At 45.3% G+C, this 23,699-nt stretch overlaps 1 protein-coding gene across 1 annotated transcript in view; it reads right to left on the bottom strand.

Moving 5' to 3' along the window:
• Positions 1-18,983: 18,983 nt before the first annotated feature.
• Positions 18,984-23,699, bottom strand: part of LOC124718727 (homeobox even-skipped homolog protein 2-like) — a 54,705-nt gene continuing 49,989 nt past the window's right edge. The window contains exon 4 of the mRNA XM_047244344.1: positions 18,984-19,221. Within this exon, the coding sequence (XP_047100300.1) occupies positions 18,984-19,221 (238 nt within the window). The remainder of the gene's footprint in view (positions 19,222-23,699) is intronic.

Here is a 23,699-nt window from a genome sequence, read left to right as displayed (position 1 = left end):
GGAACGCCAGAAATCACTTATGTTTTACTCGATGACTTTCCGTCAATTACTACGAACTGTGACCTCTCTGACAGGAAATCACAGATTCAGTCACATAACTGAGACGATATTCCATAAGCACGCAATTTCACTACGAGCTGCTTGTGTGGTACAGTGTCAAAAGCCGGAAATCCAGAAATACTGAATCGATCTGAAATCCCTTGTCAATAGCATTCAACACTTCGTGTGTATAAAGAGCTAGTTGTGTTTCACAGGACGGATGTTTTCTAAACCCTTATTGACTGTGTGTCAATAGACCGTTTTCTTCGAGGTAATTCGTAATGTTCGAACACAATATGTGTTGCAAAATCCTGCTGCCTATCGGCGTTAACGATGTTGTTGTTGTGGTCTTCAATTCTGAGACTGGTTTGATGCAGCTCTCCATGCTACACTACCCTGTGCAAGCTTCTTCATCTCCCAGTACCTACTGCAACCTACATCCTTCTGAATCTGCTTAGTGTATTCATCTCTTGGTCTCCATCTACAATTTTTACCCTCCACGCTGCCCTCCAATGCTAAATTTCTGATCCCTTGGTGCCTCAGAACATGTCCTACCAACCGATCCCTTCTTCTAGTCAAGTTGGGCCACAAACTCCTCTTCTCCCCAATTCTATTCAATACCTCCTCATTAGTTATGTGATCTACCCATCTAATCTTCAGCATTCTTCTGTAGCACCACATTTCGAAAGCTTCTATTCTCTTCTTGTCCAAACTATTTATCGTCCATGTTTCACTTCCATACATGGCTACACTCAATACGAATACTTTCAGAAACGACTTCCTGACACTTAAATCTATACTCGATGTTAACAAATTTCTCTTCTTCAGAAACGCTTTCCTTGCCATTGCCAGTCTACATTTTATATCCTCTCTACTTCGACCAGCCGGTCGAAGTGGCGCGCAGTTCTGGCGCTGCAGTCTGGAACCGCGAGACCGCTACGGTCGTAGGTTCGAATCCTGCCTCGGGCATAGATGTGTGTGTTGTCCTTAGGTTAGTTAGGTTTAACTAGTTCTAAGTTCTAGGGGACTAATGACCTCAGCAGTTGAGTCCCATAGTGCTCAGAGCCATTTTTACTTCGACCATCATTTTTTCTTTTGCTCCCCAAATAGCAAAACTCCTTTACTACTTTAAGTGCCTCATTTCCTAATCTAATTCCCTCAGCATCACCCGACTTAATTCGACTACATTCCATTATCCTCGTTTTGATTTTGTTGATATTCATCTTATATCCTCCTTTCAAGACACTGTCCATTCCGCTCAACTGCTCTTCCAGGTCCTTTGCTGTCTCCGACAGAGTTACAATGTCATCGGCGAACCTCAAAGTTTTTATTTCTTCTCCATGGATTTTAATACCTACTCAGAAATTTTCTTTTGTTTTCTTTACTGTTTGCTCAATATACAGATTGAATACCATCGGGGAGAGGCTACAACCCTGTCTCACTCCCTTCCCAACCACTGCTTCCCTTTCATGCCCCTCGACTCTTATAACTGCCATCTGGTTTCTGTACAAATTGTAAATAGCCTTTCGCTCCCTGTATTTACCCCTGCCACCTTTAGAATCTGAAAGAAAGTATTCCAGTCAACACTGTCAAATGCTTTCTCTCAGTCTACAAATGCTACAAACGTATGTTTGCCTTTCCTTAATCTTTCTTCTAAGATAAGTCGTAAGGTCAGTATTGCCTCACGTGTTCTAATATTTCTACGGAATCCAAACTGGTCTTCCCCGATGTCGGCTTCTACCAGTTTTTCCATTCGTCTGTAAAGAATTCGTGTTAGTATTTTGCAGCTGTGGCTTATTAAACTGATTGTTCGGTAATTTTCACATCTGTCAACACCTGATTTCTTTGGGATTGGAATTATTATATTCTTCTTGAAGTCTGAAGGGACTTCGCCTGTCTCATACATCTTCCTCACCAGATGGTAAGAGTTTTGTCAGGACTGGCTCTCCCAACGATATGGGCCTGTAATTCAGTGGATTACTCCTACTAACTGCACCAGCTAAGTTGTGTACATCTATGCTACGGTATGAGTGGAAGACGGGCTAGAGGGGTGCGTGCCCGTAGTCGCACTGCCGGTTCACAACAGTTATCGTTGACATGTCTGGGCTCACAAGCCTTCTTACCTGTGCTTTGGTAGCTGTACGATCTGCGACTGCTGTCCTTACAATTCGACATCTCAGTGGGCGTCTGCGCAGCGTCGATGTCCAGAATCATTAGCTGTACATCTACTACTCCCCAGGTGGCATATGCCTTCAAAGGATCAAAAACAACGTCATCTTTACAGGTGCACAAATTTTTTTTGGTGGTATAATTACGTAGCCTTCGCATATGAATTTTGATTAGTGACCTCTTCCGTAGTGGACGAAACGATGTACAGCTTCGTCTTAAACACTTTGGAGATGATAGTTTAAATTTTGCGAGATGTATGTACACTACTGGTCATTAAAATTGCTACAACAAGAAGAAATACAGATGATAAACGGGTATTCATTGGACAAATATATTATACTAGAACTGACATGTGATTACATTTTCACGCAATTTGGGTGCATAGATCCTGAGAAATCAGTACCCAGAACAACCATCTCCGGCCGTAATAACGGCCTTGATACACCCGGGCATTGAGTCAAACAGAGCTTGGATGTCGTGTATAGGCACAGCTGCCCATGCAGCTTCAACACGATACTACAGTTCATCAAGAGTAGTGACTGCCGTATTGAGACGAGCCAGTTGCTCGGCCACCATTGACCAGACGTTTTCAATTGGTGAGAGATTTGGAGAATGTGCTGGCCAGGGCAGCAGTCGAACATTTTCTGTATCCAGAAAAGCCCGTAGAGGACCTGCAACATGCTGTCGTGCATTATCCTGCTGAAATGTAGGGTTTCGCAGGGATCGAATGAAGGGTAGAGCCACGGGTCGTAACACATCTGATATGTAACGTCTACTGTTGAAAGTGCCATCAGTGCGAACAAGAGGTGACCGAGACGTGTAACCAATGGCACCCCATAACATCACGCCGGGTGATACGCCAGTATGGCGATGACGAATACACGCTTCCAATGTGCGTTCACCGCGATGTCGCGAAACACGGATCCGACCATCAGGATGCTGTAAACAGAACCTGGATTCGTCCGAAAAAATGACGTTTTGCCATTCGCGCACCCAGGTTCGTCGTTGAGTACACCATCGCAGGCGCTCCTGTCCGTGATGCAGCGTCAAGGGTAACCGCAGCCGCGGTGTCCGAGCTGATAGTCCGTGCTGCTGCAATCGTCGTCGAACTGTTCGTGCAGATGGTTCTTGTCTTGCAAACGGCCCCATCTGTTGAAACAGGGATCGAGACATGGCTGCACGATCCGTTACAGCCATGCGAATAAGATGCCTGTCATCTCGACTGCTAGTGATACGAGGCCGTTGGAATCCAGCACGGCGTTGCATATTACCCTACTGAACCCACCGATTCCATATTCTGCTAAAAGTTATTGGATCTCGACAAACGATAAACCGCAATCGCGATGGGCTACAATCCGACCTTTATCAAAGTCGGAAACGTGATGGTACGCAATTCTCCTCCTTACACGAGGCATCACAACAACGTTTCACCAGGCAACGCCTGTCAGCTGCTGTTTGTGTATGAGAAATCGGTTGGAATCTTTCCTCATGTCAGCACGTTGTAGGTGTCGCCACAGGCACCAACCTTATGTGAATGCTCTGAAAAGCAAATCATTTGCATATCACAGCATCTTCTTCCTGTCGGTAAAATTTCGCGCCTGTAGCACGCCATCTTCGTGGTGTAGCGATTTTAATGGCCAGTAGTGTAGTAGGAAGTAGTATTCTGCTATCATAAAAATTGGACCTAACTGCTTCGATATGTAAATGACTAGCATTTAAAAGCGACCACATAAACTGTGTGAAGTGACGCAAATTTTTGTTTTGTGTATAAAGAAAGATCACCTAGCAAGTGTCTCATTCAGAAATGACACGTGAATGTTAGTTCGTGTGAAGGTCGTGTTTTCCCACCATCGTTTTGCGTTCACTTTTGTCCAGTGCTCGCATCTTTTTTCAAAACACTCCTCCACATCTTTGAGCCATCTATCCTTTGGTCTTCCTCTTGGTCGTTTGCTTCGAATCTCCATTTCATGTATCGTCTTGGAAATCCTCTTGTTTTTCATTCTCTTTAAGTGCGCATACCATCTTAACCTTGATGTTCCTACCTTGCTGTGGAGGGGTTCCACTATCACTGTTTCCTGTACCCCTTACCCTCTCAACCCCTCATCCAAGTCGTAGAGGATGGCTTACGGAGGTTAAGTACAGTCTCCTGCTGATGCTGTAGGTGTGAAGACGCTGTAGCAAATCCGAAAATAGCTCTGGTGAAGCCGTGATAGGCCTACCTAGCCAGCAGTAGATCAACAACCAGCTTTCAGCAAGGGAACATCTGCTAGTATGTCCCAGAATGCCCTCCCGGTTAGCCGTGCAGTCTAACACACGGCTTTCCGGACTGGGAAGGAGCGCCCGTTCCCCGGCACGAATCCGCCCGGCGGACCTGCGTCGAGGTCCGGTGAGCCGGCCAGTTTTTTTGCAGGCTGGTTCCCCTTATTCCACCTCAGCTACACTATGTCGGCGATTTCTGCGCAAACAAGTTATGCACGTACGCATACACCACCATTACTCCACCACGCAGACATAGGGGTTACACTCGTCTGCTGTGAGGTGTTCCCTGGGGGCCGGCCGGTATGGCCGTGCCATTCTAGGCGCTTCAGTCTGGAACCGCGTGACCGCTACGGTCGCAGGTTCGAATCCTGCCTGGGGCATGGACGTGTGTGATGTCCTTGGGTTAGTTAGGTTGAAGTAGTTCCAAGTTCTGGGGGACTGATGGCCTCAGATGTTAAGTCCCATAGTGCTCAGAGCCAACCATTTTTTGAACCGTTCCCTGCGAGGGGGGGGGGGGGGGTGGAGGGTGTCCACTGGGGTCCGAACCACACAATAACCCTGAAAGAGTCATTCAGCGTAGGGCAGCGGAAGAGTGAAGCGGACCGCTGTAGTCGGTGTGGGGTTGTGGACCACTGGGACTGCGGCAGGGACGCAGCGTCTCCGTCGTTTCTAGGTCCCTGGTTAACATACAATACAATGCCCCAGAATACAGCAGCGCCAGAATTGCGTTGAGAGAAGACTGTGCTTTACCGTTCCTGACGTTGTTGCTCTAGTTTATTAGGAAGCCACGATTTTGAAGGGAATGTGGAATCGTTTTTATCAGGGCCATACTCAACGCCCTGTGGGATCTCAACAGCGCTATGTGACAAGTGCCGAGGAGGCAGACATATTGTTCTCTCAGGCGTGCCATATCATACATCCATTCACGTACTTTGAGTCTGTAAATGGCTTGTTTGCAGCAAATAAATTACCAGTGTGTCCACCACAGACAGTCAGCATAACGACCGATGTTGATGTGGCTGTTGAGAGAGGCCTGCCTACCGTGATGCAACTGATGGCAACATTGCACAGAGGAGTGACAGCAGGGCATCTTCCAGACGAGACGCGCTCCAGCATACAGCATCACGGTCGATGTTTCCATGGAGAATGGATGCAGCGAAATTGCTTTCGCCATCATCGTATGGGTTCAAGCCTGGCTGGATGCTGTGGCGTGCCGTTGGTTTCGCGAAACGATCACCTCTGCTTCACATAACCGTAACCTGGACAGCAAGCGTTACATTACTGTCGTATTAAGAGGCCAGTCGCTGTGCTCTACCATAGAGGTCTGTGTGGCGGAAGACCACGTGTTGCACATGCTGTCCTGAGTTGCATGGTTGTGTTTCAACTGCTGCCTTGGCGAGCATGTTCGCCAGACCTGTCAAAAACATCCCGTCGTGTTTCATATCTAGAGGCCGGCATGCCATCATTCACCAGCCGACACGATGTCTGAACTCTGGCAGAGAGTTCAAGTACCATGCAATGTCATCCAAGCTTGCCTCGTCTCAGCGTCTAGTTGGCTAGTTGGCTTAGAGACAGTGTTTGCTCCCAGATGTGGAGCTCCGCGTTCTGGATTTCGGACTGTGTCTATTCCAAATCACATACAAATTTATTCATGTATTCTTCCCACTACACTGTATCAGTAACCCCCTATACCTTAGAGAATCGAACCCTAGTGTGTTAAACAGCTTCAGACTTCTGATTACTTTACAAATCAGTTCATGTGCTAAATAACTGACGTTAATCATGTGAAAGTGTTTGAAATTATGTTTAATGTTTATTGGAAGTTACTAAATGGCCTCATTCTCACACTCGATTAATAAATTCTGAGTATTTGTGCGCCGTTAGTTTCGCTGTCACAAGACACACACACGGCTTATGACTGTAGTGTTTGCCTTATTGTGTTAAACTTTTAACATAAAATTACACTTATTAACGAATAGAGTATGACAGCATTTTAAATTTTTAAGTTCGAAAGTGTTGTGGGCTGGCAGGAGAGCCAACCCGTATTAATAGAGGAAGCCGAAAGGCACGCGTTTAAGCTCACGCAGGCTGGCGTGAGGTCTGGAACAGGACAAGGAAGTTAGGCTTCAGAAAAAAAGGAGGTAACTGGTGGAATACTTAACTTTAATCCATTAATGTTGAACGTAGTTCTTGTCTGTACATTATTTACAATATCAATAGCAACTGATAATGGCGCCTTGCTAGGTCGTAGCAAATGACTTACCTGAAGGCTATGCTAACTATCGTCTCGGCAAATGAGAGCGTATTTGTCAGTGTGGCTTCGCTAGCAAAGTCGGCTGTACAACTGGGGCGAGTGCTAGGAAGTCTCTCTAGACCTGCCGTGTGGTGGCGCTCGGTCTGCAATCACTGATAGTGGCGACACGCGGGTCCGACGTATACTAACGGACCGCGGCCGGTTTAAAGGCTACCACCTAGCAAGCGTGGTGTCTGGCGGTGACACCACAGAAAGTATGTAGTGAATGATGTTTAATGATGGGAAGTTGCGGAAAGTAATAAAATGAAATTTATTTAGTTTGGAAATTTCTAATGAAAGGAACTTCGAAAACTGACAGTTTTAAAGGATAGTAACGTTGTCGTGGAAATACTTACAGTGGCTATACATTACTTGTCGAGAATTTATCTCTAATTTATTTCATTGCATACAAAAGGAAGTCTTCTTCCAAATGAGTTCTGTAATTAGGCCCTGATAATAACTTACCTTCAACGGACGCTCAGTTCTCTTCCGTATCGGCGTAGCTGCCAGTGGCAATGCTGTTGCAACGTAATTAGCTGAAAGGCAACCGCATGCTGTAATTTACTGCTTGTCACTAAGGACAGCACTCCATCCACAAGTCGTTCTGCTCATTTGCTAACAATGCTCTTAATACTCACTGCATTCAAAAGTATTAAAAATATGTCATTTAAGAAAAGGGAAAGGATGATTATAAATGGAATTAGAACTCATTTAATTTTCTCATATCAAACTTTTACACTCGTTTAGTCAAATTACTCATTCTTTTTAACCCTGTCATAGACACCAAGCATTACTGAAAACATAAAGTTGCTATCAGTTTTTCTACTAACTTATTAATCAAAATCATCTTCTAACTAACACTTTGGACGTATGACTGATAAATCGTCTGCTTTACCTAACACTCGAAATCACTGTACACTGAAAATTAACAAACTACAGTAATCCCTAAATGCACGCAAAATAATACGACAAATACGGGGGTTGGAACTTTAATAGTGGCAATTATTTATTTACAGCTCGTACAAAATAAATACGTGTTTGAAAGTTTTACTGATCTTCAATGTAGTCACTAGTATTGTGTATAACGCGTTGCCAGCGATGTGGAAGTCGTAGGATACTCTTAGCAGTGCCAGTTGTGTTGACAGTTTTAGCGGCGCGGTCTATTGCTCGACGAATTTGTAGCACTTCTGAAAGGAATGCCGTGAAGTGTTTCCTTCAGTTTAGAAGTCGAGTTAAAGTCACAACGTCAATTTTTGTGCCTCTGGAATCTGTCGGATACGCAGCTTTCAACGGGCACCAGGATAGCAGTTTAGTGGTATGTATTTATCTGATTATCTCGCTCTTACCTGTAATTATAGTGATCAGATGTGCAGTAGGCAGTATGTAGAGTGTCTCTTGTCATAAAATTGTAAGATGACTGTTAGTTTAACACGAAGGAGTGCAGTGCCTGCTAGATTTTTCCTACTGCCGATGTAATTTATATCACTATTTGACAACAGTGATGAATAGTGGATGTCATATTAGTGACGCTATTGATTTCGTATCGCCTTGTATGCTGTTGTAAATATTTCATGACTACTTTGTCTGTCTTCGAAATAGATTGTATCACAAAGAAATTTTTATCAGCAGTTCTTGGTAGCAGCTCGTGACGTTTTTCCAATATGTAAAAGCTGTGGGGCAACCACAGTCGTCAGACACAGGTCGATTACGCGATGGCGTTACAAAGTTTCAGGTATGATGAAGAAGACTGAATGTATCAGTTTGCGGTAAGGAAACCTGGTCCAAAAACGACTGCCGGCCGAAGTGGACGTGCGGTTAAAGGCGCTGCAGTCTGGAACCGCAAGACCGCTACGGTCGCAGGTTCGAATCCTGCCTCGGGCATGGATGTTTGTGATGTCCTTAGGTTAGTTAGGTTTAACTAGTTCTAAGTTCTAGGGGACTAATGACCTCAGCAGTTGAGTCCCATAGTGCTCAGAGACATTTGAACCATCCAAAAACGACTGAGTCGCAAGCGAGTGTCTTTCTGATACCCATAACAGTGAATTATGTGCCGTGCGTTCATGCAGCGCAGTCATACCGCTGGAGTCTACGAAGCCAGTCAGGATGCAACACCACGTGATTAACTCGCGTCGTCGCGTCCCGTAGGGGGAATCGTGTGGTGGGCCTCCTGGAGTACTGAGCAGGTCTCCCCTGTGATAGTGTTTACGCGAGATGAACTTTGGCTACGGATCTGGATACGAGTGATTACGCCGTGTTATGTATCACCTTGTCTTCAGGACAAATCTCCTAAGTTGTAATTCATTCCGACTTTCCATTTGGTAGTTTATACCTGGGACACAACAGTATACATGGTGGTTATATTTAAACTTTAGGGCCCCATGAAAACCGATTGATCGTGGGACAGTGAAACACTGTAGCAACGACTGTAAGGACATGTGGAAGAGAAACAACGAATAAACCATGGAAAGGAACACTTTTTAATTTCCCACATGAGAGGGTAACGTTATTTTCGTAACTGCTTATCATGGTTAAGTTCCATATTACAAACGTTGCTCAGTGCAACAGCCACTTGCATCAGCGACAGCCTACAAGCGCACTGGAAGTATCATTCCACAGTTGTTTGCAGCACTTTTCGGACGGTCGACCATGCAGTGTTCAGATGACGTGACAATTCGTGTGCTGTTTGAAGATCGGACATTGCGTCCAGCATTGTCAGTATGGCAACAGTAACTTCTTCAACAATTTGTGGCGCAATTGGCCGTCAGCCTCTCCCAGGAGCAATTCCCAAATCGTCATTTAATTCGAACTTCCGAATCGTGTTCTTCAAATGGTTCAAATGGCTCTGAGCACTATGGGACTTAACATCTTAGGTCATCAGTCCCCTAGAACTTAGAACTACTTAAACCTAACTAACCTAAGGACAGCACACACATCCATGCCCGAGGCAGGATTCGAACCTGCGACCGTAGCAGTCCCGCGGCGCTAGAACCGCTCGGCCACAGCGGCCGGCCGTGTTCTTCAACCCCAGCGCCAAAAGAGGACCTCTCCGAATTCCTTTAGTGTGTCGATACTATCGAAGAGCAGCATCACTTTTGCTGTTGTTTTGATAAAACAGCTTTACAGGTAAAGCCCTGTTCACCTTGTCCAGACCCACACTGACTGTCTACGACTGTAATGCACACTGATGCTTGTTTCAACCCTACGTCACCGCACCAGTACCGGCGCCTAACGGCTAGTCATGACACTAACACTACTAACAACACACATCCTGTGGCATATAGTTGGATGTTTGGGGGAGGGGACCAAACAGCGAAGTCATTGATCCCATCGGATAAGGGGAGGATGGGGAAGAGGCGGCTGTGTTCTTTCAAAGAAACCATCCCCACACTTGTCTGAAGCGTTTTAGGGAGATCACATAAAACCTACATCAGGATGGCCGATTGTGGGTTTCAACCGTCGTCGTCCTGAATGCGAGTCTAGTGTGCTGCATAGTATATAGTATAGTTGGTTACCTGTACATTAAATACGACGGTTGTGCAGAAAGTAAGTTCCGATCGGTCGATAAATGGAAGCCACATTGAAAATCAGAAACATTTTATATACAAGAGTTAACTACACTTTCCAGGTACTTCTCTACATAGCCGCCGCTCCCACTCCGACATTTGTCGGAGAGTTATACCAAATTTCCTACGCCATCGTCATAGAAGGCAGCCACCTGTGATTTCTCATAATTCTCTTCGCTGGTTTATAGCACGTAAACTGCGCCCTAGTATTGTCTTCGTATCCAGCGTTTCACGTGAGCAGAGATGATACTCAGGACAAGCCAATTAGGGCTGTTTTGTGGGCGGTGGAACACTTCCCTTTCGAAAAGGCTGCAAAGCGTCTTCACTGCTCCTGCAGATTGCGGCTGAGAATTGCCATGAAGATGGAAGTGCGTGGCAGTTGTGTTAGGTGGGCTGCGTTCATTAAGGCGAAGTCTCTCAGCAGGCCCTCCTACTTGGCGGGAGATATCGTTGTTCTAGGCACCTTCACTCGCTCACAGTGCCCTCACAACTGAAAAGAACGTCTTGATGCGATCGACGGTCATACTAGAGACACTGCCCAATACATCTGTGCTAAGCTTCATCGGGTTTTCGGTGTGGTGTCCACTTCTCGACCGATTGAAACTTACTTTCTGGACAACCCTCTTTGTTTTCGCCTACACTGGCTCAAGTGGCAAATGTTTAATTACAGCCACACTGTAGATAGATACTCGTATGCATAGCAAGTAAATTTTTTTATTTGCTATGCTTCCTGGTGTTCCAGTTTTAGTCGCCAGAAGTTTACTGTCTCATACTGCAATGTATGTTCACGCAATTGTAAGAGCAAATTACTACTTGGTATGTGCCTCACTCATAGTATCTGTCACTTAAGCCGGATGAGTATCTCAGAGACTTTCTTGCACTTACTACATAAGCGTGTGGCAAAACGCATACCTCTTCTTTGGACCTTCTCTTTATCCTCCGTTCACTCACCTTGTAAGGCTGACTATGAAATGTCAGCAGAATGGACGATGAACTGCGATAAATCGAAGTAGTTTCTGCCTTGTGAAGACACACAAGCTTCCGTTGCTGACTTCCTCTGTTTGTGTTTTGTGGAAGGAAAACAACAAATAAAGTGAATGAAGAATTAATTTAAAAAACACACACACAGTTTTATTCCACGAGAACAGCTCTGTTGCACCGTCTTATACATCAGTGGCAAAGGAATACAATACTTTTCCAAAGGAATACAATACTTCTCAATGTCATGTACCTCCATAATACTGTGAACAACGCGTAAATCGAAGTGGACGGAATGTCACTCGGAGGTTTTTTTTGAACGTGGACTAGAATACAGGGTTTAACAAAAGTGCACTCTACGCCTATGTATCTATACTCTACAGTGTGTGCTATTTCATGTGCTTTGCAAACTACGAGTAGTTGATTCCTATGAACACGGATCGCAACTACATCAGATACACTCACTGTTCAGGAAGCTTCATCAGCAACTCGAACAGTGTCTGCCTCACGATTCTCTTCCAGAACTGCAAATGTGGACACCAGAAACTTGAGCATATCTCGTTGGTAACGTTTGATTTAACAGTTCAGACAACAGCATGGATGATGATGTCTGGATCACAGTAGTGGATGCAAACCTGCCTTTACCAAGGCTCCATGTTCGAACCCAGACTATCTGAATGAGTTTTAGATCGGAAGTACCAACTGCGAAATCGTCCAGAAATCCTGACCATTGTGGACGCGTATGGCGAATTTGTAAGGTGTCGTCAAATCACTGTTTTGCCAATCGCTGTACTTTCACTGAAGAAGGAATCACCAACCGCTAGGCGAAAATATTGGTATCGGAAGTTGAAAAAAGATCTGAGTGCGCTCACTTAGAAGAAGGAGTGCCATCAAAAAAGTCCACAGCCATGTTATGTGCGTCGCAAAACCCAGAATATATTTCAATGCATGTACTAAGTTGACAATTCACCAGTCTGACTTGAAAAAAATTTCTGGATGAATGTGTCACTTACAGCGGAAGTCCTTTTTCCGGTCTATTAATTTCCAACACCGTGGCATCCCGTCTCATACGGGAAAATTGTCAAACCAGATGCGAGGTAACAGGAAATTTCAGGGGAGGGACGATGGGAAATACGTTTCAGCCTTGCGCGATGGAAATGAAACCAAAATACGCGATTAGAATACCAGAATAAAAACTGCGATTGCATGAGTAGGAAACAATGAGAGAACGAAGCTGGCTGTAGCGTAGCGTCAGTGTCGAAATAATCAGAGGCGGAGTACTAGACCAGAATGGACAGGTTTTTTTTTTTTCTCTCCAGAAAATCGGCCGACATTTTGTTGAAGGAAACAGCCTCGCTTCAAGTGGTTGACGAAAAGAAAGGGACGTTGACAAAAATTGTTGGGGGGTGCTAGAGAGAGAGAGAGAGAGAGAGAGAGAGAGAGAGAGAGAGAGAGAGAGGTGGAGTAAGGGGGAGACTTGGACAACATATTTTCTTCTTACTCCAAACACGGCTAGGCAAATGCCATCTGAGAAAGTTTATTGTCGATGCATGTAAGTCTCACATTTCGGAGATTGTTCACTTCAAAACTTAAAAGTTTGTAATTATTATTGATAGAACAGAAATCCAAAGTACACTCTTGTAGCAGATAAAGCGTTTTACGTTGGCCATCATTCGTTTTAAAAATTTTACTGTCGCGTCCAATACTCCTTATGCCAATATGGAAATGCAATATGGCAATTAAATATCAGTATTATTATTTAGACTGCTCAGCCGTTTTAAGAAAGTATCAGTCCACAGTACAGGCTGCTTAAGTAGTAACAATTGGGTTGATACTGCCTGTATTTTCTGCTTGGTGTAATTGTAGGAAGATGTGCTTTGAAATTTGTGTCTTCTGAGAAATGACATGAGTTTTACCGGTAAGCAACTAGTGTGTTAATATAAATCGTTCTCCACACGAAGCTATACATGAATCTGGGTACTTCTCTACGCCAACTGCAATGGCAAAGTCCATGTGTACATCTGTACATTGCCTCTGGTTATATGTTCTGAGCATTATGCTGCTGTAGATTTCACAGTTGTGGACAATGCCCCAATATTACAACACCACATGCAAAAGAGGTGTTTACATATTCAAATTTTTTTGTCAGTCCAGTATGTGTACCCAGATAAGTCAGTTGTTAAGACCGATAGTGACGAAAAGTATAGGTATGGGTTACAGTCCAACATGGTAAACAGTTTCAGCTGGTCAGAAAGTCTCACTATGAAGACCAACCCACTGGCATGTCAGCAGCCAGAGACACAGTAGAGAATTACCCTAGCAAAGATCACACGAAAACTTTGCTGAGTAATAACAGGCTGTAGGAGGATTGAGAAACCACTGAGTAACACAAGCTTTCGTTGCTGCAGCGACCTTCGTCAGGCTGGCCTTATAGACGTCCTTGGGTCTGCGCATGCGCCTCAGCGCTCTGTCCGTGCAAGTCCACTGTCTCATCCTTGGTGTCCAGCCTTCCGTCACTGCCAAACATCACAGATTAACTGGCACCGTACCCGTCATGTCCAATGCCAGTCAAATCTCCACTGAAACAAAGTAAATGAATTTAGTTATACATTTACATTTTATGTAAGTCCGGTACAAGATACACAGTGTCTTTCAAAATAATTGCATCAAACGTCTATGGTGATAGATCACAGCATAGGGAACAACTCTGGTTCAATATAAAATGTTCACTGACTCTTCCCAACAACGGCATGTGTACTTTTGTATCGGTTATGCCCCTAGGCGACAGAGTGTAGGCACCCTGCAGGGTGATCAAGTGTCAGCTATAATCTAGTCGTCTGCTCTGTAGGCCCAGCAAGATTAAAATACCTGATTCTCTTCTAAATTATATTTGTCCGCTTAGAGACACTAAGATTTTCTTGTTGAAAATCACGCTGTCAATTTACTTGTGTAGATAGTATCTACATCTACATCCATACTCCGCAAGCTACCTAACGGTGTGTGGCGGAGGGTGCCTTGAGTACCTCTATCGGTTCTCCCTTCTATTCCAGTCTCGTATTGTTCGTGGAAAGAAAGATTGTCGATACGCCTGTGTGGGCTCTATTCTCTCTGATTTTATCCTTATGGTCTCTTCGCGAGATATACGTAGGAGGGAGCAATATACTTTTTGACTCCTCAGTGAAGGTATGTTCTCGAAACTTCAACAAAAGCCTGTACCGAGCTACTGAGCGTCTCTCTTGCAGAGACTTCCACTGGAGTTTATCATCTCCGTAACGCTTTCGCGATTACTAAACGATCCCGTAACTAAGCGTGCTGCTCTCCGTTGGATCTTCTCTATCTCTTCTATCAACCCTATCCGGTACGGATCCCACACCGGTGAGCAGTATTCAAGCAGTGGGCGAACGAACGTACTGTAACCTACTTCCTTTGTTTCCGGATTGCATTTCCTTAGGATTCTTCCAATGAATCTCAGTCTGGCATCTGCTTTACGACGATCAACTTAATATGGTCATTCCATTTTAAATCACTCCTAATGCCTACTCCCAGATAATTTATGGAATTGACTCCTTCCAGTTGCTGACCTGCTATATTGTAGCTAAATGATAAAGGATCTTTCTTTCTATGTATTCGCAGCACATTACACTTGTCTACACTGAGATTCAATTGCCATTCCCTGCACCATGCGTCAATTCGTTGCAGACCCTCCTGCATTTCAGTACAATTTTCCATTGTTACAACCTCTCGACATACTACAGCATCATCCGCAAAAAGCCTCAGTGAACTTCCGGTTTTATCCACAAGGTCGTTTATATTATTTTGAACCTACGACACTCCGCTGCGGCACACCTGAAATCACTCTTACTTCGGAAGACTTCTCTCCATTGAGAATGACATGCTGCGTTCTGTTATCTAGGAACTCTTCAGTCCAATCACACAACTGGCCTGATAGTCCACATGCTCTTACTTTGTTCATTAACCAACTATGGCGAACTGTATCAAACGCCTTGCGAAATCTACCTGGGAAGCCGTGTCTATGGCCCTCTGAGTCTCGTGGACGAATAGCGGGAACTGGGTTTCACACGATCGTCTTTTTCGAAACCCATGCTGATTCCTACAGAGTAGATTTCTAGTCTCCAGAAAAGTCTTTATACTCGAACATAATACGTGTTCCAAAATTCTACAACTGATCGACGTTAGAGATATAAGTCTATAGTTCTGCACATCTGATCGACGTCCCTTCTTGAAAATGGGGATGTCCTGTGCCCTTTTCCAATCCTTTGGAACGCTACACTCTTCTAGAGACCTACGGTACACCACTGCAAGAAGGGGGGTGAAGTGGACTGACAAGGCAGCCAGTCCACAGTGACGGGTAGCCGATAGAAAGGCACGCGTACACACTCACGCCGACGGGCGTCAATTCTGGAACAGGATAACTATTGAATGGTAGCAAGAAAAGTACGTAGCTGCTTTATACTTAACTTTATTATTTGATGACTACAGCATTGTTCTTGAGACATTTATACTATAACTCTCAAAGTAGGTAAGGCTAATGGCGCCTTGCTAGGTCGTAGCCATGGACTTAGCAGAAGGCTATTCTAACTGGCTCTCGGCAAATGAGAGGAAGGCTTCGTCCGTATGGTCGCTAGCAATCTCCTCGTACAACTGGGGCGAGTGCTATATCGTCTCTCGAGACCTGCCTTGTGGTGGCGCTAGGTCTGCGATCACACAGTGGCGACACGCGGGTCCGACATGTACTAAATGGACCGCGGCCGATTTAAGCTACCACCTAGCAAGTGTGGTGTCTGGCGGTGACACCACAGGGGGCAAGTTCCTTCACGTACTCTGTGTAAAATCGAACTGGTATCCCATCAGGTCCAGCGGCCTTTCCTCTTTTGAGCGATTTTAATTGTTTTTCTATCCTTCGGTCATCTATTTCGATATCTACCATTTTGTCATATGCGCGACAGTCTAGAGAAGGAACTACAGTGCAGTCTTTCTCTGTGGAGTATGGAGCATATCTAGTTAGAAGAACCTGCCAGTCGGTGAAATCTGGTCATGCCAAGGCCGGGGAATACTAAAAGACTCCTAGCATCACTGGGTAACGTCAGTGAACATCTTGCATCTAACAAAACTTGTTCCCCATGACGTGATGCATCATCCCTATAAGTTTCATGAAAAACTTTGAAACACATTGTATGCATCCTAGGCATACAATGTTTTAGTTGTCAGCTGTGCGATCATTTGTAGTAATACGGGGGTGAATACTGACCATTTACCTTTATGCACAAAGAATATGCTAAAAGAGATATATTAAGCTCAAGAAAATAACGCATAATGTAAAATGGTCTTGCTTTATGTAACCACAATAGTTCTAAATAAGTAGCAAACTAAATTATTCCTAGTTCGATATGTCTTCCACAAATATTGCCTCTAAAAACAAACGAAGTAATTATCCGAATGGGACGATAATTAGTAGATGTGATTTACATGAACAGACAAACAATTGATCACAATTTCAAAAAAAATGGATAATTTATTCAAGAGAAACAGCTTAACAAACTGAGCAAGCCAATAATGCATTGGTCCATCTCTGGCCCTCATGCAAGCAGTTATTCGGCATGTCATTGATTGGTAGGGTTACTGGCTCTTCTCCTGTCAAATTCCTTCTCGTGCCAAATTCTACCCAATTGACGTGTTAGATCGTCAAAATCCCGAGATGGTTGGCAGGCTCTGCCCATAATGCTCACAACGTTCTCCATTGGGGAGAGATCCGGAGACCTTGCTGGTCAAGGTAGGGTTTGCCAAGCACGAAGACAAGCAGTAGAAACTTTCGTCGTGTGACGGGCGAATATTATTTTGCTGAAATGTAAGCCGAGAATAGTTAAAGGACGATAAAACGCGGCGTAGAATATCGTCGACGTCGCTGCGCTGTAAGGGTGCGGTGGATTACAACCAAAGGTATGGTATCCCACCGCTGTTTGGGGCATCTCAAGACACCTCTTCGACCTGGAATCTCATTGAGTAGAATTGTCTTCACTGATGAGTCCTGCTTAATAATTCCCGATGACCAGCATAGACGTCTCTGGAGACACCGCACACAGCAGCCCGATACTGGACTGAGTTAACATCAGAACTGGGGACCACGAAGTAGACGAATTCTGCTGCCTATGCAGCAAAAAACCCATGTTGGATAGAGGAACGACATCATAAAAAGCAGTCTAGCACTGGAAGAAAAGGTACTCCTGGTTAAGAGAAATCTACTGGTATCAAATATAGGCCTTAATTTGAGGAAGAAGTTTCTGAGAATGTACGTTTGGAGCACAGCATTGTATGGTAGTGAAACATGGACTGTGGGAAAACCAGAGCAGAAGAGAATCGCAGCATTTGAGGTGTGACACTACAGACGAATGTTGTAAATTAGGTGAACTGATAAGGTAAGGAATGAGGAGGTCCTGCGCAGAACTGGAGAGGAATATGTGGAAAACACTGATAAGGAGAAGGGACAGGATGATAGGACATCTGCTAAGACATGAGGGAATGACTTCCATGGTACTAGAGGGAGCTGTAGAGGGCAAAAACTGTAGAGGAAGACAGAGATTGGAATACATCCAGCAAATAATTGAGGACGTAGGTTGCAAGTGCTACTCTGAGATGAAGAGGTTAACACAGGAGAGGAATTCATAGTGGGCAGCATCAAACCAATCAGAAGACTGTAGGAAAAAAAAATACTAGGAGCAAGCATTTCTCAGGCTCATCTGCATCTATACCTAACACTGCAAGCCACCTTATGGTGTGGAACGGAGAGTACTTTGTGTTTCACTGTCAATTCTCCTTTCGCCTTCCAGGCGATTTTTGGTGAGCCTTTGTGTGTGAACTCGAATCTCTCTAATTTTACGTTCGCAATCTACTCGCGAAATATACGTAGGAGGAAACAACTCCTCAAGTAAGGTACGCAGTCGGCACGTTTACAGTAAATAGCACCACAAAACACAGTGCCTCTCTCAGCGCATCTGCCTCTCAAGTTGGGCGATCATTTCCGTGAAGCCTCCTCGCATACTAAGTGAACTTGTGACGATACGTGACGCTATTCTCTTCAACTCCTCTATTTTTCCTAAGAATCAGACCTCTTACTGCTCCCAGACTGACGACCGGCACATTTTACCAGTCGCTGGGAACGTGTGTGATGCTACCGGCGAATGTTGTACATTAGGTGAACTGATTTGGTAAGGAATGAGGAGGTTCTGCGTGAATCGGAGAGAAAGGCATATACGTAAACCACTGGCAAGGAGAAGGGAAAGGATGATAGTACATTTAAGACATCAGGAAATCGCTTCCATGGTACTAGAGGGAGCTGTAGAGGCATGGTACTAGAGGGAGCTGTAGAGGGCAAAAACTGTAGAGGAAGACAGAGATTGGAACACATCCAGCAATTAATTGAGATCGGTTGCAAGTGCTAATCTGAGACGAAGAGGTTGCACAAGAGAGGAACTCGTGGTGGGCTACGTTAAACGAGTCAGAAGATGGATGACTCAAATTAAAAAAAAAAAAAAAAAAAAAAAAAAAAGTATTGGTAAATGGTGTTCATATATATGGACCGTGTTTTTGGTATGACAAGTAAAGATGATTGTCTAAAACTAGAGAGACTGAAGACTGGTGGGGTGGCAGGTGACTCACTGGCTGTGCTAGGACAGGTCCTCCTTGCGGCCGCCGGGCTCGGCCTCCGACATGTGGGAGGGCGCCCCAGCGGAGCTTGCGGCGCCCGCCGGCAGGAGGCAGCACAGGCCGCACAGCCCTGCGGTGGGCGCAGCAGTCGCCGACGATGCCGAGGGCGCCGCGGGGCCGTAGCAGGCCGGGGGCGGCGGGGGCGGCGCGGCCGGTAGCGGGGGCGGCAGCTGAGCCAGCGTCGTGGCCAGCGCCATCCTGCACAGCGCGACAGCACCGGTCTGAGGCGAGGACTGTACACATCTGCTGGTGCACACCAGACCTTTATCACTAGTATTAGAAGATAGCAGGAACGACAGCAGCAATTTGCCATCTCGTGTTGTAACATGATTGCTACAGATCGCTTTCAGCTCCATTACATTTTATATCATACTAGCTTAGTACCCGGTATTGCCCAGGTATGAGCTAGCTCCAATCTTCTCTTAGTCCATCACGTCCTTCCCCCTGTATATGTTCATGTTCTCCCCCTCACCCTACCCACCTCCTCCTCCTCGTCACCCCTCTCTGTTCACCTCCTCCACTCTCTATCCATCTCCTGCTGGTCCTTCCTCTCACTCTTTGCTCCTACATCTAGATCTACATCTACATTTACACTCCGCAAGCCACCCAACGCTGTATGGCGGAGGGCACTTTACGTGCCACTGTCATTACCTCCCTTTTCTGTTCCAGTCGCGTATGGTTCGCGGGGCGAACGACTGTCTGAAAGCCTCCGTGCGCGCTCGACTCTCTCTAATTTTACATTCTTGATCTCCTCGGGAGGTACAAGTAGGGGGAAGCAATATATTCGATACCTCGTTCAGAAACGCACCCTCTCGAAACCTGGAAAGCAAGCTACACCGCGGTGCAGAGCGCCTCTCTTGCAGAGTCTGCCTCTTGAGTTTGCTAAACATCTCGGTAACGCCATCACGGCTACCAAATAACCCTGTGACGAAACGCGCCGCTCTTCTTTGGATCTTCTCTATCTCCTCCGTCAACCCGATCTGGAACGGATCCCACACTGATGATCAATACTCAAGTATAGGTCGAACGAGTGTTTTGTAAGCCACCTCCTTTGTAGATGGACTACGTTTTCTAAGGACTCTCCCAATGAATCGCAACCTGGCACCCGCCTTACCAACAATTTATTTTATATGATCATTACACTTCAAATCGTTCCGGACGCATACTCCCAGATATTTTACGGAAGTAACTGCTACCAGTGTTTGTTCCGCTAAAATATAATCATACAATAAAGGATCCTTCTTTCTATGTATTCGCAATACATTACAGTTGTCTATGTTAAGGGTCAGTTGCCACTCCCTGCACCAAGTGCCTATCCGCTGCAGATCTTCCTGCATTTCGCTACAATTTTCTAATGCTGCAACTTCTCTGTATACTACAGCATCGTCCGCGAAAAGCCGCATGGAACTTGCGACACTATCTACTAGGTCATTTATATATATTGTGAAAAGCAATGGTCCCCTGTGGCTCCTTCCCCCCTCTCTGCCCTCCTTCCCCTGTCTACCTATATCTTCTCCCACCCTGTCTCCATCTCCTCCTCTTTTTCTCTGTCCACCTTCTCTTCTTTCCCTCTGCCCATCCCCTCTTCTGTTTATGCGTATTTGTCTCTTCCCCTCTCTCCATCCACCTCCGTTGAGTCTCTGTCTATCTCCGTCCCCTTTCTCTGCCACCACGTCACTAATCCCACCGCTGTTGGAGGTTGCAGATTCTTACCCGAACTGTATTTTCTTTTCAGATAGTAAATAATATGCAGAACGACATTTTCACTCTGCGACTATGGTTACGAAATTTAAAAAGTCGGTCAAGAAGGCAAGGAGAGTATTCTTACTAGAAAGAGCAGATAAGCAGTTGCTAGCATCCCACTTAGTAAATGAATCAACTTCATTTACTTCCGGTACGATGGACGTGGAAGAATTATGGGCAAATTTTAAACACATTGTAAATCACGCATTGGACAAGTATGTGCCGAAAAAGTGGGTTACGGACGGAAAAGACCCACCATGGTTTAACAGCGCAATTCGGAGAATGCTCAGGAAGCTAAGACAGTTGCACTCGCGGTACAAGAAAGATCGGGAGAATGACAGGCAAAAGTTAGTAGACATTCGTGTTGCTGTAAAAAGAGCGATGCGCGAAGCATTCAACCACTACCACCGTCATAACTTAGCAAAAGATCTTGCTGAAAACCCAAGGAAATTCTGGTCTTATGTAAAATCGGTAAGCGGGTCGAAGGCTTCCATCCAGTCACTCAGTAATCAGTCTGGCCTGGCAACGGAAGACAGCAAAACGAAAGCTGAAATTTTAAATTTAGCATTTGAGAAATCTTTCACGCTGTTTGAGTCTCGTACAGATTCCCGTATGGAGGACATAGTGATAAACATCCCTGGGGTTGTGAAGCAGCTGAATGGGTTGAAAATAAATAAATCGCCAGATCCTGATGGGATTCCAATTCGGTTTTACAGAGAGTGCTCTACTGCATTGGCTCCCTACTTAGCTTGCATTTATTGCGAATCTCTTGCCCAACGTAAAGTCCTGAGCGACTGGAAAAAACCGCAGGTGACGCCTGCATATGAGAAGGATAGAAGGACGGATCCATAAAATTACAGACCAATATCCTTAACATCGGTTTGTTGCAGGATTCTCGAACATATTCTCAGTTCGAATGTAATGAATTTCCTTGAGACAGAGAAGTTGCTGTCCATGACCAGCACGGCTTTAGAAAGCATCGCTCCTGCGAAACGCAACTCGCCCTTTTTTCACATGATATCTTGCGAACCATGGATGAAGGGTATCAGACGGATGCTATATTCCTTGACTTCCGGAAATCGTTTGACTCGGTGCCCCACTGCAGACTCCTAACTAAGGTACGAGCATATGGGATTGGTTCCCAAGTATGTGAGTGGCTCGAAGACTTCGTAAGTAATAGAACCCAGTGCGTTGTGCTCGATGGTGAGTGTTCATCGGAGGTGAGGGTATCATCTGGAGTGCCCCAGGGAAGTGTGGTGGGTCCGCTGTTGTTTTCTATCTACATAAATGATCTTTTGGATAGGGTGGATAGTAATGTGCAGCTGTTTGCTGATGATGCTGTGGTGTACGGGAAGGTGTCGTCGTTGAGTGACTGATGGAGGATACAAGATGACTTGGTCAGGATTTGTGATTGGTGTAAAGAATGGCAGCTAACTCTAAATATAGATAAATGTAAATTAATGCAGATGAATAGGAAAAAGAATCCCGTTATGTATGAATACTCCATTAGTAGTGTAGCGCTTGACACAGTCACGTCGATTAAATATTTGGGCGTAACATTGCAGAGCGATATGAAGTGTGACAAGCATGTAATGGCAGTTGTGGGGAAGGCGGATAGTCGTCTTCGGTTCATTGGTAGCATTTTGGGAAGATGTGGTTCACCTGTAAAGAAAACTGCTTATAAAACACTAATACGACCTATTCTTGAGTACTGTTCGAGCGCTTGGGATCCCTATCAGGTCGGATTGAAGGAGAACATAGAAGCAATTCAGAGGTGGGCTGCTAGATTTGTTACTGGTAGGTTTGATCATCACGCGAGTGTTACGGAAATGCTTCAGGAACTCGGGTGGGAGTCTCTAGAGGAAAGGAGGCGTTCTTTTCGTGAATCGCTACTGAGGAAATTTAGAGAACCAGCATTTGAGGCTGACTGCAGTACAATTTTACAGCCGCCAACTTATATTTCGCGGAAAGACCACAAAGATAAGATAAGAGAGATTAGGGCTCGTACAGAGGCGTATAGGCAGTCATTTTTTCCTCGTTCTGTTTGGGAGTGGAACAGGAAGAGAAGATGCTAGTTGTGGTACGAGGTACCCTCCGCCACGCACCGTATGGTGGATTGCGGAGTATGTATGCAGATGTAGATGTAGAGTGTGCGCTGATACGAAACTTCCTGGCAAATTAAAACTGTGTGCCGGACCGAGACTCGAACTCGGGACCTTTGCCTTTAGCTGGCAAGTGGTCTACCATCTGAGCTACCCATGCACGACTCACAACCCATCCTCATCGCTTCAATTCTGCCAGTACCTCGTCTCCCACTTTCCAATCTTCACAGAAGCTCTTCTGCGGACCTTGCAGAACTAGCACTGCTCGAAGAAAGGATATCGCGGAGACATGGCATAGCCACAGCCTGGGCGATGTTTCCAGAATGAGATTTTCACTCTGTAGCGCACACTCCGCTGCAGAGGGAAAATCTCATTCTTGAAAACAGCTGCAGACTGCTGCTCATCCCGCGTCCGGCCATCGTGATTTAGTTTTTGCGTGATTTCCCTAAATCGCTTCAGGCAAATGTTGGGATGGTTCCTTTGGAAGGGCACGGCCGACTTCCTTCCCCATCTTTCCGTAATCCAATGAGACCAATGACCTCGCTGTTTGGTCTCTTCCACCAAATCAACCCAAACCCCAGACTGATGCTCACCTTGTTATTTATGCACTTAGAGGAATAACAGCGCTCCTATCAAATTTCCCTGATCAAGACAAATGTTGTGATGGTTACTTTGAAAAGCACATGATCCGTTCTTTCAGCATCCTTTTCTAACCTCAGCATGCACTCTGCCCCACTTCCTTCATTGGGCGTTGTTACTGCTCACCCTGTGCCCCTCCACGAAACAGAAGACGACCTTTGACCATCGTACAGACCTCCGTATTGAGGACGT

This window comes from Schistocerca piceifrons, chromosome 10, assembly GCF_021461385.2.
Source record: "Schistocerca piceifrons isolate TAMUIC-IGC-003096 chromosome 10, iqSchPice1.1, whole genome shotgun sequence".
NCBI lineage: Eukaryota > Metazoa > Arthropoda > Insecta > Orthoptera > Acrididae > Schistocerca > Schistocerca piceifrons.
The sequence above is the reverse complement of the archived record's forward strand: the minus strand, read 5'-3'. Positions and strand labels throughout refer to the sequence as shown.